This window comes from Ostrinia furnacalis, unplaced genomic scaffold (genome assembly GCF_004193835.3).
Source record: "Ostrinia furnacalis isolate ACB-3 unplaced genomic scaffold, ASM419383v2 OfSCF5095, whole genome shotgun sequence".
NCBI classification, from domain to species: domain Eukaryota; kingdom Metazoa; phylum Arthropoda; class Insecta; order Lepidoptera; family Crambidae; genus Ostrinia; species Ostrinia furnacalis.
In genome coordinates, this window is record NW_021135334.1 from 126,269 (window position 1) to 138,380 (window position 12,112).

At 35.9% G+C, this 12,112-nt stretch overlaps 3 protein-coding genes across 4 annotated transcripts in view; 1 reads left to right on the top strand and 2 right to left on the bottom strand.

Annotated features, from left to right (window-relative positions):
- Window positions 1-510: 510 nt before the first annotated feature.
- On the bottom strand, window positions 511-4,694 carry LOC114360591 (coiled-coil-helix-coiled-coil-helix domain-containing protein 10, mitochondrial-like). 2 transcript variants are annotated; one of them, XM_028315332.1, is made up of 4 exons: window positions 4,597-4,694; window positions 2,122-2,272; window positions 1,138-1,354; window positions 511-542 (listed from the first exon to the last, which is right to left on the bottom strand). In XM_028315332.1, exons 1-4 carry the CDS (start codon window positions 4,614-4,616, stop codon window positions 532-534), a joined length of 399 nt encoding a protein of 132 aa, XP_028171133.1. In that variant the 5' UTR covers window positions 4,617-4,694; the 3' UTR covers window positions 511-531. The 2 variants fall into 2 exon arrangements, with proteins under 2 accessions (XP_028171133.1, XP_028171132.1); XM_028315331.1 differs by lacking the exon at window positions 4,597-4,694 and adding an exon at window positions 2,513-2,831.
- On the bottom strand, window positions 2,846-4,216 carry Chchd2 (Coiled-coil-helix-coiled-coil-helix domain containing 2). The gene is made up of 3 exons (XM_028315330.1): window positions 4,075-4,216; window positions 3,850-3,997; window positions 2,846-3,331 (listed from the first exon to the last, which is right to left on the bottom strand). Exons 1-3 carry the CDS (start codon window positions 4,122-4,124, stop codon window positions 3,089-3,091), a joined length of 441 nt encoding a protein of 146 aa, XP_028171131.1. The 5' UTR covers window positions 4,125-4,216; the 3' UTR covers window positions 2,846-3,088.
- A 1,008-nt stretch (window positions 4,695-5,702) lies between the features above and the next one.
- LOC114360594 (transducin beta-like protein 2) overlaps window positions 5,703-12,112 on the top strand; it is a 95,995-nt gene continuing 89,585 nt past the window's right edge. Inside the window, exon 1 of the mRNA XM_028315338.1 lies at window positions 5,703-6,001. Coding sequence (XP_028171139.1) covers window positions 5,851-6,001 — 151 coding nt within the window. The 5' untranslated portion in view covers window positions 5,703-5,850. The remainder of the gene's footprint in view (window positions 6,002-12,112) is intronic.

The following is a 12,112-nucleotide window of genomic DNA, read 5'->3' on the forward strand; positions in this document are numbered from 1 at the left end:
CGTTTGAAATTAAAAAAAAGTCTGCTTATTTATTGCCATTAAGGCGGAACAAAGTTCGCCGGGTCAGCTAGTAAACAATAAAAACGCCTGCCAATAAACTGATAAGTGATGCGCACGATAACGATGTCATTGTTTTAAGATTGTAGAGTCGCTGTGAATTCTTTGATAATATCATATAGGTACTACCTATTAGGTATTAATAAATTATATTATTGATGATAATGTAAAAGTATCTACGTGTTGTATTTACGTCGACCGAACTCATTATGAACTTTACGTATAGTGTATAATAACATTATTTGCCAATATTAGATTACCTGCTGTCTTAATTATATTTTTACTCATTCCTTCGCTAAAAAAATCCGCGAGACTATCAGTATCGGGACCAATATTAACGCCTGACTAAATTATTTGAACAAAATAAACCAATGTTTTTTATAATAAAATTTATTTGTAGAGGTTTACAGTTTTCGGTCTATTGAGTTGTTCTGTGCATGGCTTGTATGTGGCTGGAGAGATCCTGAACGGTGTTTATGGAATCCCTGAAACAAAAAATATTTTATTGAAAACCTTTTCAAATATTTTAAGAACAGGTAAGTAAGTAGTCCGTTTTTACGGGTCTACGTTGTCTGATGGGCGACAGAAAACGTCGTGAACTCCTTCCCTAAATTGACGAACGTATTGAAGAATCAATGAAAATAATGTCCCACTGCTGGATGAAGGCCTCCCCCACGGATCAAGTTCAGTAATTTACGCAAATTCTGGGTTGACTCACATAGCGCAAAGAAATAACTTCTTCGTCGTTTTAGCCAAATGACGTCCACTGCTGGACAAAGGCCTCCCCCAAGGTTTTCCACAATGAACGGTCCTGCGCTGCCCGCATCCAGGCTCTTCCCGCGACCTTTACCAGATCGTCGGTCCACCTAGTAGGAGTCCTGCCCACGCTACGTCTTCCAGCCCGGGGTCGCCACTCGAAGAACTTTCCTGCCCCAACGGCCACTGCACTTGATTTTAGCAATTCTGCGAGCTATGTCGGTTACTTTGGTTCTCCTGCGGATCTCCTCATTTCTGATTCGATCACGCAGGGAAACTCCGAGAACTTCTTACTGCAACGAAAATGCCATCAACCCAACTCACTGTTACGCCGCTTGCATTCCCTCAGCGCCTCGTTGAACGCCTCGCACTCCTGCAGATTGTCGCGACTGCTCGCGCATTGCAGGAACTGTGCGATCTCGTATGCGCAGGGGCCGGTGGGCTCAGAGCCCAGCTGGTAGTTCTGCGGCAAGGAATGGACCACCTCCTCGCGGCGCCGCCCGGAGAACATACTGCTTATGGCCTCCCCGGCTAAATGGCCCTGGTGATGAGAATTAATTTCATCATTTTCGTTGAAACAATAAAGCAATCACATTGTTTCTATTAAAACCTAAGCATTTGTACTGTAGGTAATAAGTCGTGTATCATCATACTGACTCGTGAATCGCTTAGGTAACCTACATGCGCTAGCTAAGTAATGTTTTCTTGAATTAATGCTCCGCGTAGAGAGAAGAGAAGCTTCGGTCAATATTTAACCGACTTCAACAAAAGGAGGTCTCAATTCGGTTGGTATAATTTTTTTGTACCTATTTATCTACTTACTTAGTTACAAAGAAGACATCACATCTCGAAAGGAAAATCATGAACATGACATAATTTTAGTAAGTAAGTGCCCTGCTCATTTAAGTAGGTCAATGGTATGAAAGGTGGCTTTCCGTCCTTCATATTTAAGTTCCTTACGCAATTTTTGTAACCTTTTACTCACACTCATAATGGTATGATATGACAAGGGTGATGATAAGACAAATCTTTCGTCATGCCCAAATCTAACTCTAGATAGGACCTATCATCACAAATGACGCATCATCGTTTTATCAATGTGCCAAATATTAATACGTACTTAGTTTATCATCGTCATACTTCAAACACAAGGCTGCGAATCTTGGTGGTGATGAAGAAACTTCGCCAATCTTTTTTTAAGCAGTTAAAAAAAGGTTCATTTCAATTTTCAGTCTCGCAGTCAGTTTTATCCTCAGAGTACGAGAGCAAATAGTTTTTTCTGTTCTGAGATTAAAAATCTTAACTTACCATGGTTGTGCCCACAGTGACGCCTCCAGCGACTGCTGCCGCGTCACGGAATACGGACCGGCGCGGCATCGGCGTCACTACGATTGGCGGAGGGCTGGCGGGCGCGTGCCTCTCCGAAGGAGAGTACCGGGAACGGCCGCCACCGCCGGTGCTATAACATTTTGTAAGGTGTAAACTGTGAGGGAATACAAGATTAGCTAAGAAATACGCGTTACAACCGGATCGAGTTAACTGCGCAACTTGCTGGAATGACTCTCCCTCTACCTTCCCGTCCTATACCAGAGCGTCAATGTGACGTCATGGCTGCCAGGTACGCTGTTAACTCGTTGTACAGCTTGTACAAAATATGGCAATAGATGGAGATAAAAAAATACAAGTGATAGGCGTATACCGTTTAGTGTCGGAGTTACGTCCACAGTTGCACATCTTCCACTTAGCCGAGTATGTATGACTAGGCTGTGTAGAGGCTGCAAATGTTATTTTACATTAAATTAATATCATTTTTTAATAAACACGTACAGAATGTACATGAATAAAAGTAAAGGTTGGCAGACTCGTCAAAACCAAGTCATACATAAGCAGGGACCAAATTAAAAATAAAACAACTTGTTGGTTTGGTTTTTTTATTATTGTAAAATAATATTTATAATTTGTTACTATAAATTACGTAAACAATTGGATTAATTGTAACAATAGATGTTCTACATCACAATTTTGTCTTAAAATAAAACAAAATTAAAGCACTAAAAATTTGTCTAAAAATGTCTATGCCTTCTCCCGTTTACTTATTCAGAAGTAAAAGCTACTAGGAAGCTGTCGCATCTTCCGATTGAAACTGAAAGTTTTTATGTTCAGGGAGCCTTTGAATGATAGTATTGTCCTTGTAAATGTTTGGCAAAACAGAGATAATGATTTCCGGGAGAAGAGAAGCATTTTGGAGGAATTCACGACAGCCTCAGTTGGAGATTTAGATATGGTTGTTGATTTTGCATTGACGTAGGGCCTCATTGAAGCCCTCGCAAAGGGTGAGGTCGTGCTGTTGTTGAGCGCACTCGATGAACTGTTTGATCTCCCAGGCGCAGGGTCCGGTGGGCTGCTGAGGTTGTTGGTTGTAGTTTTGGACAGGCGCTGGTTGCTGCTGCTGTGGTGCTGGCTCACTGCTGCTACCTCCGCTGAACATCCCAGTTAGAGCACTACCGGCCATGTGACCCTGTAACAAAGAAATAAAATTCAATGTTGTCATCATCAGTCTTTGTTTATGTCTTAAATGTAATCCTTGATAAGTTATCTAGGGATTGTAGCAAGGATATGTAGAAAATGACAAGAAATTATGCACAAGTAACCTTTGCACTTGCAAGTTCATTATGTTTTCAAATTAACTATTCCAGTTGAAATCTTATAAATTTATGTCACTATTTATGCTAAATTTTCACTGGAGTGGTATGAATTCATGTTGCAGTGCAAATAACTGCTAAAAATGTTGAACTCTAATCAGAACAAAACAACACTATTGCGCAAAACTTGTTTACTTTATCACCAAAACAAAATACAGAACACGAAAACGTCACGGACACGTGACAGTCTTCCGATCGTTGGCTCTTCGCCACTCAGGACTTGCAACACAATTTCACCTGTTACGATCGTTTCCAGAAAATCTCATTTTTCTCTAAAACTTCTTGGTTAGGAAAAAATATGCAGATTCATCACGTTACGTAATAAAATACGCACCACAGCTGATCCGACAGCTACACCACCAGCAGTGGCTGCCATTTGGCCGAATAACGACGGCTGCTGAGGCTGCGCCATCGCTGGGGCGGGGGCTGATGGAGGAGCATGAGCCGGGACACGGCTTGGAGCCGGAGCAGGCGCAGCAGCCCTGAAAATTGCGAGGTTATCAACACATGTCTCTTAACAATCAGAATCCATTGCATGTAATAATTGATCCTTCCTTACCTTCGCTGTGGGGCTGGTGGGGGACTCGCAGAACGTCCTCGACGAGGCATTGTTGAAAAGCTTCTCAAAAATCAAATTCACAAAATACGAGCACAAGTTCCGATTTCTTTTGACAGACTGAAAATGACTGAATGACTTTTCAGCCTTCTCGAAAATTTAAATATAGAAAACGGATGTTGCTATCTCTTTTACACTTTGAGCAAAGCTCTTTGGAAGAGCGAGATAGATTTACTTGACATTTGTGAACGAATGAGTGAGTCAACGAACAAGCCCACCGTCTCGATTTTAGCGAGTGGCAACATCAGTAATAAAAACTAGCGACCAATAGAAATCGGCCAAATTATCAATAAAATGGGTTTTATTGGATAATAGTCGCACTTGTGGTGCCTATGTGTTGCACTATCTATTAACTAACTGAACGCGGTAATTATATTTTTTCGGATCTTAGCATTTTAATAAATTTTTAATGTAAATATTGAATCAAATACATACAAAATAATACAGTTTTCATGACGCACTTACCTTCTACCCCGAGCAGGCATATTTTAGGAGGTGGACTAATTAATTTAAAAGTGAACTTTAATAAAATCACATTGGCTTTTGTACCTGATTGATTTGATTGATAGATTGACCAATTTTCTCTATGAACGTGTGTCATAAATAAAAAAAGGTTTATGTCGAACATTTTATTACTGTCCAGTCTTAACTAGGTACCTACTCGGGTAAAGGTTCACTCCATGCATGGACTCCATGTATGTGATCCACTGGAGTCCAGTGACTGGACTCCACACCAATTTAATATGTATCTGTCTTTGGTGGTCTGTATCGGCAGAACATAATCATCACTTGGATCGGATATCTAAGAGCTGACTAAAAAGAGATTTATAAATAGGCTTAGATTAATAATATAAGTAAATAGGTAGATAAACCTACTAACATCAGCGCCCCAACAAGCTCAACCCGTTTGGCAACACTGGCAACTACTGGCAAGATGTTTTTCCTAGCCCTACTTTTTATTTATCAAAATATTAGACTTTCCTACTAGACATTATCATTACTTACCTACTCCCTCGCTTGAATCAACCTTTATTTTTACCAGAGTTCGTTCGTTTGTTTTGGCCAAATGACGTCCACCACTGGTTAAAGGCCTTCCAAAAAAAAATTAAGGCTAAAGAAGAAAGCTCTGGGAGCTGGAACCTTAACCTTAAAAGCAGACTTGGGCTGTAGTAAGTAAATATTACTGATATTAACCCACATTTGTAGTGTCTACCTACCTACTTACCTACTACACTATAACTTTATTAACTGGAGCTCAGCAGAAAGAACGTTTGCGCAGAGCTCATTAGAGAAAATGTATGCATAAAATGTTTACCAATAATAATGAAAATGATATTATGCATAAAAGTATGTTTTGTACTTAAATGAAAAAAAGCGCTGTAAGCGCTGCAAGAACGTAACCACATGGAAAAAGTTCATTGGACAAAAAACAAACTTTAAAGGCAGCTGCTATAGCTCTTATCTTCTTGAAGATAAATGTGAATCTGGTTTGAGGTAGCGTAGTTCGTGGATGGACTAAGCTTCAACCGTATTTCGCGCGGTATTCACTTCATTCAATCAATTCATTGCCTCACTTCAGTCAGTCTGATCAGTCAAGTTCCGTTCGTCAGTTCGTTCAGTCAGTTTACGTGAAATTGTGAGACCGTATGATCGCAGCTGCATAGATTGAATTTTGTGTTGTATAATAATTAGCGGTTTCGTAAAGAATTCTGAGTGAAAATGGGCGATATTGAAGCCGGTCTGAATACTAATGTATTCGTCTTGATAGCAGCAACAGTAATTTCATGTGTAATACTACACTTTTTAATCAAGACCATCTTCGGAAGCAAGAAAAAGGAAGCACTCGAACATGAAGCAGAGAGCAATCAAAGTAAGTTTTTTACGATATTTCTGTGCCAAATGAGGAACAGGGGTGCTGGTGATCTACAGGAGGTGATCGTTTATGGATACTTTTTGAGTTGTTTCGTTTGTAAGTGTTGCATGCACGTGGGACGCATTTTGCCGCGAAGCGCAGTCGTCGCGTCCGGACGCACCATGTGTGTGATCTTGGATATTCGAGCGGATGCTTTACGGTTAATCAGTGTTGGCGAAGAATGCAGCTGACATACTTTATTGCCGTTTACTATTCTGCCGTCTATAAGCTAAAAGGCCGCTAAATGACATTTGGTCATTTTTCACTTTTTTAATGTAACGGTAATAAAAAAAAATTCTCTATCGATCTGTCTAGGAACGGTTATTCTATCTTTTACCGTTCTCAAGATATTTGTATTCAAAAGGCAGCTAAANCAAAATATCGGATATTTATGATATATATCCGATATACAGGGTGGAAACGATAAGTGATCTCACTCGATTATTTCTAAACTATGCAAGATATCGCAAAACTGGTTACTGATCCTGAAAGTGCTTCACGAGCTCTATCCAACGGTACCAATAATAGGTTACAAAATAAACTGGATCTATCCGAAAATTCGATGTTTCCAGCTTTCATACATTTAGTAAAACCACTTTATATTAAAAACTATACTAGCTATCCAAAAACTGGTTACTGATCTTGAAAGTGCTTCACGAGCTCTATCCAACGGTAGCAAAAATTAGTTACAAAATAAACTGGATCCATTCAAAAATTCAATGTTTCCAACTTCCATACATTTAGTACTGCCACAGTCATGGCACTCATGTCTTGACAATATTATAGCAAGTAAAGCCCAGAACCAATGTTTTCCATGAATAATTTGAAATAAGAATGCAATTGACGAGTTCATTTTAAGTGTTTATTATTTAATAAAAAAAAAATACAATTTTCATATTGTGCGGCTGGCATACATTTAGTATGGAGGCTGAAAACATTGAATTTTCGGATAAATCCAATTTATTTTGTAATCTATTACTGATACCGTTAGAAAGAGCTCGTGAAGCTCTTTCAGGATCAGTAACCAGTTTTTCGATAACTTATGTAGTTTAGAAATAATCGAGTGAGATCACTTATCGTTTCCACCCTGTATATCAACTTTGATATATATCAATTTTGTATGAAAGCCATAGTATTATTTTATTGCATTATTCATGAATACTATTGCATATGTGTTACATAAACATGTTTTTAATGTTTTTAAAACTTAATATCAGATAAATAAAGCAAAAACATAAAATATCTTTGAAATACGGCCAAATCACCTAGAAAAATAAAAATCTTATGTCAAAAAGTACAAATACAGTAACAAATTTTAAAAGTTGATATACAGGGTGTTTGGCGCATCGTGTGCCAAAATGATTTGGCGGATAAAATGGGTCATTTCCTATATTTTCAGCCCCCATAACACGTTCCATGTCAGGCGGCTACTTTTATATTAAGTTTTTTAGTAATTTCACCAAAATACCCAAATCGCATCATTTAATTTCGATTTAAAAAAAAACTACTAAGCGTAGCCTCAAAGTAAATATTTTGTTTTGACGTGCATTGATATAGGGTTGCATCAAATCTAAATTTACTGGCAAATATCATCTAGTTTTTTTTTAATTCAGCTTTGAACTTTTCCGAAAAGTTAAAAATGGACTGAACATTTAAGTTTACATGGCTATAAAACATGCAAATAAGGTTGTTAGAACTAGAATAAAGGCAATTTTTAAAATGTTACCCTAAGAGAATGGACTATTTTATTTTGTAATCACCATTCCCGATAGTTTTGTGGAAAAAAAGAACTTTTCTTTGCAAAAACTTAGTTTGATTTTATAAGTTAACGTTTAATTTTGCAGGATTCGAAAAATACAGATGTGGATAGTGCTAGCCTAAAAAGCAGTTATATGAAAAGGTTTAGTAATTAACTGCCTTTAAGTTATGCATAACTGTATTAAAAGTTGTTAAAAACTTTTGGAAGAGAAGTTAAGCGATATCTACTTGGCTAGAAGGCGGCTATGTGTAATTAGCCGCTTTTTTGTTATGGATATGTTAATAACTTCCTGTCTTTTCTGGCAGTTATTAATAAATCCATAACTTAAAAGCAGTTATGATTCTTTAGCCGCCATTTAGTTCTGCACACTTGAAGCAAGCCTTAAAATTTTACAAAGTTAGAAAGGAAAATGTGTATTTATTGAATTAATTATTAATATTTTACAAAATCAACTTACTTCATGTGAAAGTTGAAAAAAATACCTTTTTTTTGGTATATGACAACATGACAAAATGTTTATAGATACTGAGCAGCATCGGTTTGAAAATTTTGCCGCTTTTTTCTGCTCTAGCTCAAAATTAGATTTTGTCATTTAGCGGCCTTTTAGCTTATAGACGGCAGTATTACAGTTACATTCATCATTGTGGGTTCTCTCTTAGCGAGGTAGACGCACCTACATATTTTTTAGCAACCTACCTCAACAAAGAATTTTTTTTAATAGCTTTTAACTTACATAATTTTATCCAGACATGCTGTTGTGCAAAACTAGCAGAATGTCAGTGCATGTTGTGCTGTTATGCAGAAACAAGTGGTGTTTCCTAAATTTATATTTTTTATTTTCCATACAAATAATAATATTAATTGACACAACAAAGCTAAAGATTATTTATATGGACTCTTATCATTACAATCATAATGGCATCATAACAAGATCAACATTATACATTACCATGTTTTAAAAAATCATTGAATGTCACTTCAAAACTTAATTTAAAAAATTTAAATTGCATTACAATTTAAATTATTTTTTTAATTATTTCCATAATCGAATAATTACAGTATTATAAAAAGTACATTACAAAATTTTATTAAAATGGTAAATGCAATGGTAGGTACATACTATAAATTTTATTATCCCTAATTGAGACCAATTAATTAGTTTCTACTAGCATAGAAAACATTTTTAACCCTCGCTGTACGAGGTGGGGTGTGACACACCCCAGTCCTTTAAAAATCGTCATAATTTTAAAAATTTGCAAGTGCTAAATTTGAAATTCTCAGTAGCTGGAATTATGGCGCTGCTTCTTCGATCAGCGTTGCAAAATCAGTCCAGCGGTGACTACCAACTTAGTTACATGCCTTTAAAGTGCGTGTGGGTGTCACACACCCCACCTGGTACGGGACGTTGTTAAAAAGTTTAAAAAATTATCTAACAGTTTTGGTTTAATTTATATATTTTTAGCTTTGTTAATTGAATAAAATTCAATACAAATAATATTTTTCGTGATTTTCACGGAATCTGAAATTTTCAAGGACTTTTAGTCAAATGAGATGACTTTTAGTGGGAATCTGGAAGTTTAGTACTGAGATCCGAAGATGTATGTGAACATACACTTATGGGCTACAATTAATACTTGGTGATACAATTTATGGGCTGCTGAAATGGAATAACATATTTTATAAATAAATAAAATTGTTTCGCTCCCATTTTATGCATTGAGCATACTCATTTTCTTTCATCAGAATTAGGGTAAATTAAAATACGATGATCAAAATAAATTTATACCCGTCCAGTTTTTAATTTACTTTTAAATTATAAGTAAATATCTTGTACTTTGTTAAATAAAAACGGTTGTCATAATTAACCCGGCGTCAATGACGCTGGGTCATATTGACCCGAGGCATTTTCAAACGTTCATAATTTTTTTTTGCGTCCATTTTGTAGTTCGAGCGTTCGTATAGCTGGAGATAGAACCTCCCTAAATCCATTCCGTTAGTTGACGTATTGTGACTCCGCTTGCGTAGCGAGATACACAGGCTTCAAATTAAAACGGGTCATTATGACCCGGCGTCATCGGTGGCGCGGTGATTTTGTGACTTACTTTTATTCGCTTATTTTGTGTTTAGTGCTAGCTTATGTTGTTCTTTTTAAAGTTTTAGTCAAAATGTCTTTGTTAAATGACCCAGCAAGAATGTAGCGTTGCTGGAAGAGTCGGATTCCGAGATTGAAGAATTTCAGGCTGTAATAGCCAAAACTTAGAAATGGCAACGAATGTGAAAAAGACGCAAGTAATGTGGATTCAGTCTTCGGATAATCTCGAACTTGCATTAGTACGACGCCGGCAAGTGCGTCATGCCACATTTACATGCCCAGACCATTTGATTACATACTGCACCAGTTGCAGCAGTTCCATGGCTCTAAATGATGAAGTAGAAGACTGATATCATTGTATCTGCATATAAAAAGTTGATGTTATCTCTTTTTCACTAAATAACATTGTTGATTCCTATTAATACTAAAAATATTTACCAAAAACAAAAAATATAGACTCAAATGTGTTTCTATACATGATTTTTTCATGTTTTGTTTAAAAATTCATAAAAAATAAATTATTTCATGTATTCGTTTTATTTTTGTTTTATTAGCTCAGTAAAGACCCCTATATACATAGACAGTAATTAAAATTAAGATTACTTGTACAATTTCCTGAAAAATGATCGATGAAATGTGGGTCAATATGACCCGGGGTCATCGTCTTTGCAATTATTTTCACGTCATTGGCGCCGGGTTAAAGGCACTAATTAAAAATTATACATAAGAAACTGATTCCTAAATTACAAGAACAATGGAAATTGTGTCTTTTTGTTTTTTTATGACAAAAATGTTATAATACATATTTTCAGCTCAGAGCTTTTCTTACACCTAATAGTATACGTAAATAATCAATATTAAATATTAAATACCACCTAAATAAAATTTTAATGAAAGTTTTATCACTTTGTATATTGGGGTATGTCATACCCCACCTGGTACGGGACGTAACTTTTAGTCACCTCGTACACGGAGGGTTAAAAGGAACAGTCAGTCATTCTGGTCATATTAAAATTTTACAGTAACAGGCAGCCAGATAATAAAAATGAAAACATACTTATTTTATTTCTATGTTAATTTTGCATGTTAATGCGACATTCATGCTTAAATTGAACGCAGTTATGTTTTAATTTGTCCGATGTCAGTACACACTTGTCCAAACAGTCTGTAGAGAACTTACTGAAGAATGAGGTTTGACAACAAAACAAACCTATATGCTTTGTTGTATTTAATGATTCATGGCAAAAAATAAATACTACCTTCATGTCATGCATTCTAGGGGTCATTTATTCATCGCTAGTTGTAGGAGGTGTGTAATATACGAACAGCAATAATAATTTTATTTGTGCATGTACTTTTGCTTTTATGTGTTTATTACTAACATAGCAGTGAAATTATTCATATTTCAAAGTGTTCACAGACTATTCTATTAACAAATCAATATTGCTTGTCAGGAAAATATTCTACAATTAATGGGTATTTTATGACAAAATATGTTTGCAAGTTTTATTTATTATATCAATACATAATAAATAATATGAAAAAGCTAAAAAATATGTGTATTATAAAAATATTAGCACCACTACATAACATTACACAATTTACTACTTACCTACATCAATAAAATTCTTGCCTGTTGATGAAAGGAGCAATAAATTATTTCAATATTTTTTTTTTTTATTCCTTAAATTCTTCTTTCCTTCCTAAAACTATATTGATTTTTTGATTGTGTAGTAAAACTTTATAGATAGTCAACATTTTCGCGAAATTTACTTTTCAAATAATAATTTAAAAAAATCCCCACATACATCATGCTGCGCGCGCGCTCATAATCTGCAGCATTCTACTTTTCTCTGTGACAGTTTCTTACCGATTTTTTCTTCCATCCCCTACCATTGTGTTTTTACATGGTTTGAGAACTTTGAGAATACGAAAGAAACAATGTTAAATTTAGCGTCGCGTCGCATGGCTTACTTTCACTCGTGAGATAAAGTTAACATTTTCTTACATAACCGTTGGTCCTCTTACTTTCAAGATGCACTTTAACACCGATTTTAAGTTTTATTGCCATCGAAAGATTCCTTCCATTTATGGTTCAACTTCGATTTGATTTTTGCCACACGTAAATCTGCGCTTCAGAACCCCATTTATCAATAACTTTAGTACAAATTGCAAAATAATTTTCACATTTCGTCTGACACACATTTTATTCTCCAAC

Bases quoted from the DNA above. Each gene is read 5' to 3' on its own strand.
- LOC114360591 (XM_028315331.1), bottom strand. From the start codon at position 2,547: ATGTGCAACTGTGGACGTAACTCCGACACTAAACG. The intron at 2,273-2,512 runs GTATACGCCTAT...AAAATGTTATAG, and splicing joins CGTAACTCCGACACTAAACG to CACCGGCGGTGGCGGCCGTT. The intron at 1,355-2,121 runs GTAAGTTAAGAT...TCTCATCACCAG, and splicing joins TCACTGTGGGCACAACCATG to GGCCATTTAGCCGGGGAGGC.
- Chchd2 (XM_028315330.1), bottom strand. From the start codon at position 4,124: ATGCCTCGTCGAGGACGTTCTGCGAGTCCCCCACCAGCCCCACAGCGA. The intron at 3,998-4,074 runs GTAAGGAAGGAT...CGCAATTTTCAG, and splicing joins CCACCAGCCCCACAGCGAAG to GGCTGCTGCGCCTGCTCCGG. The intron at 3,332-3,849 runs GTGCGTATTTTA...TCTTTGTTACAG, and splicing joins TAGCTGTCGGATCAGCTGTG to GGTCACATGGCCGGTAGTGC.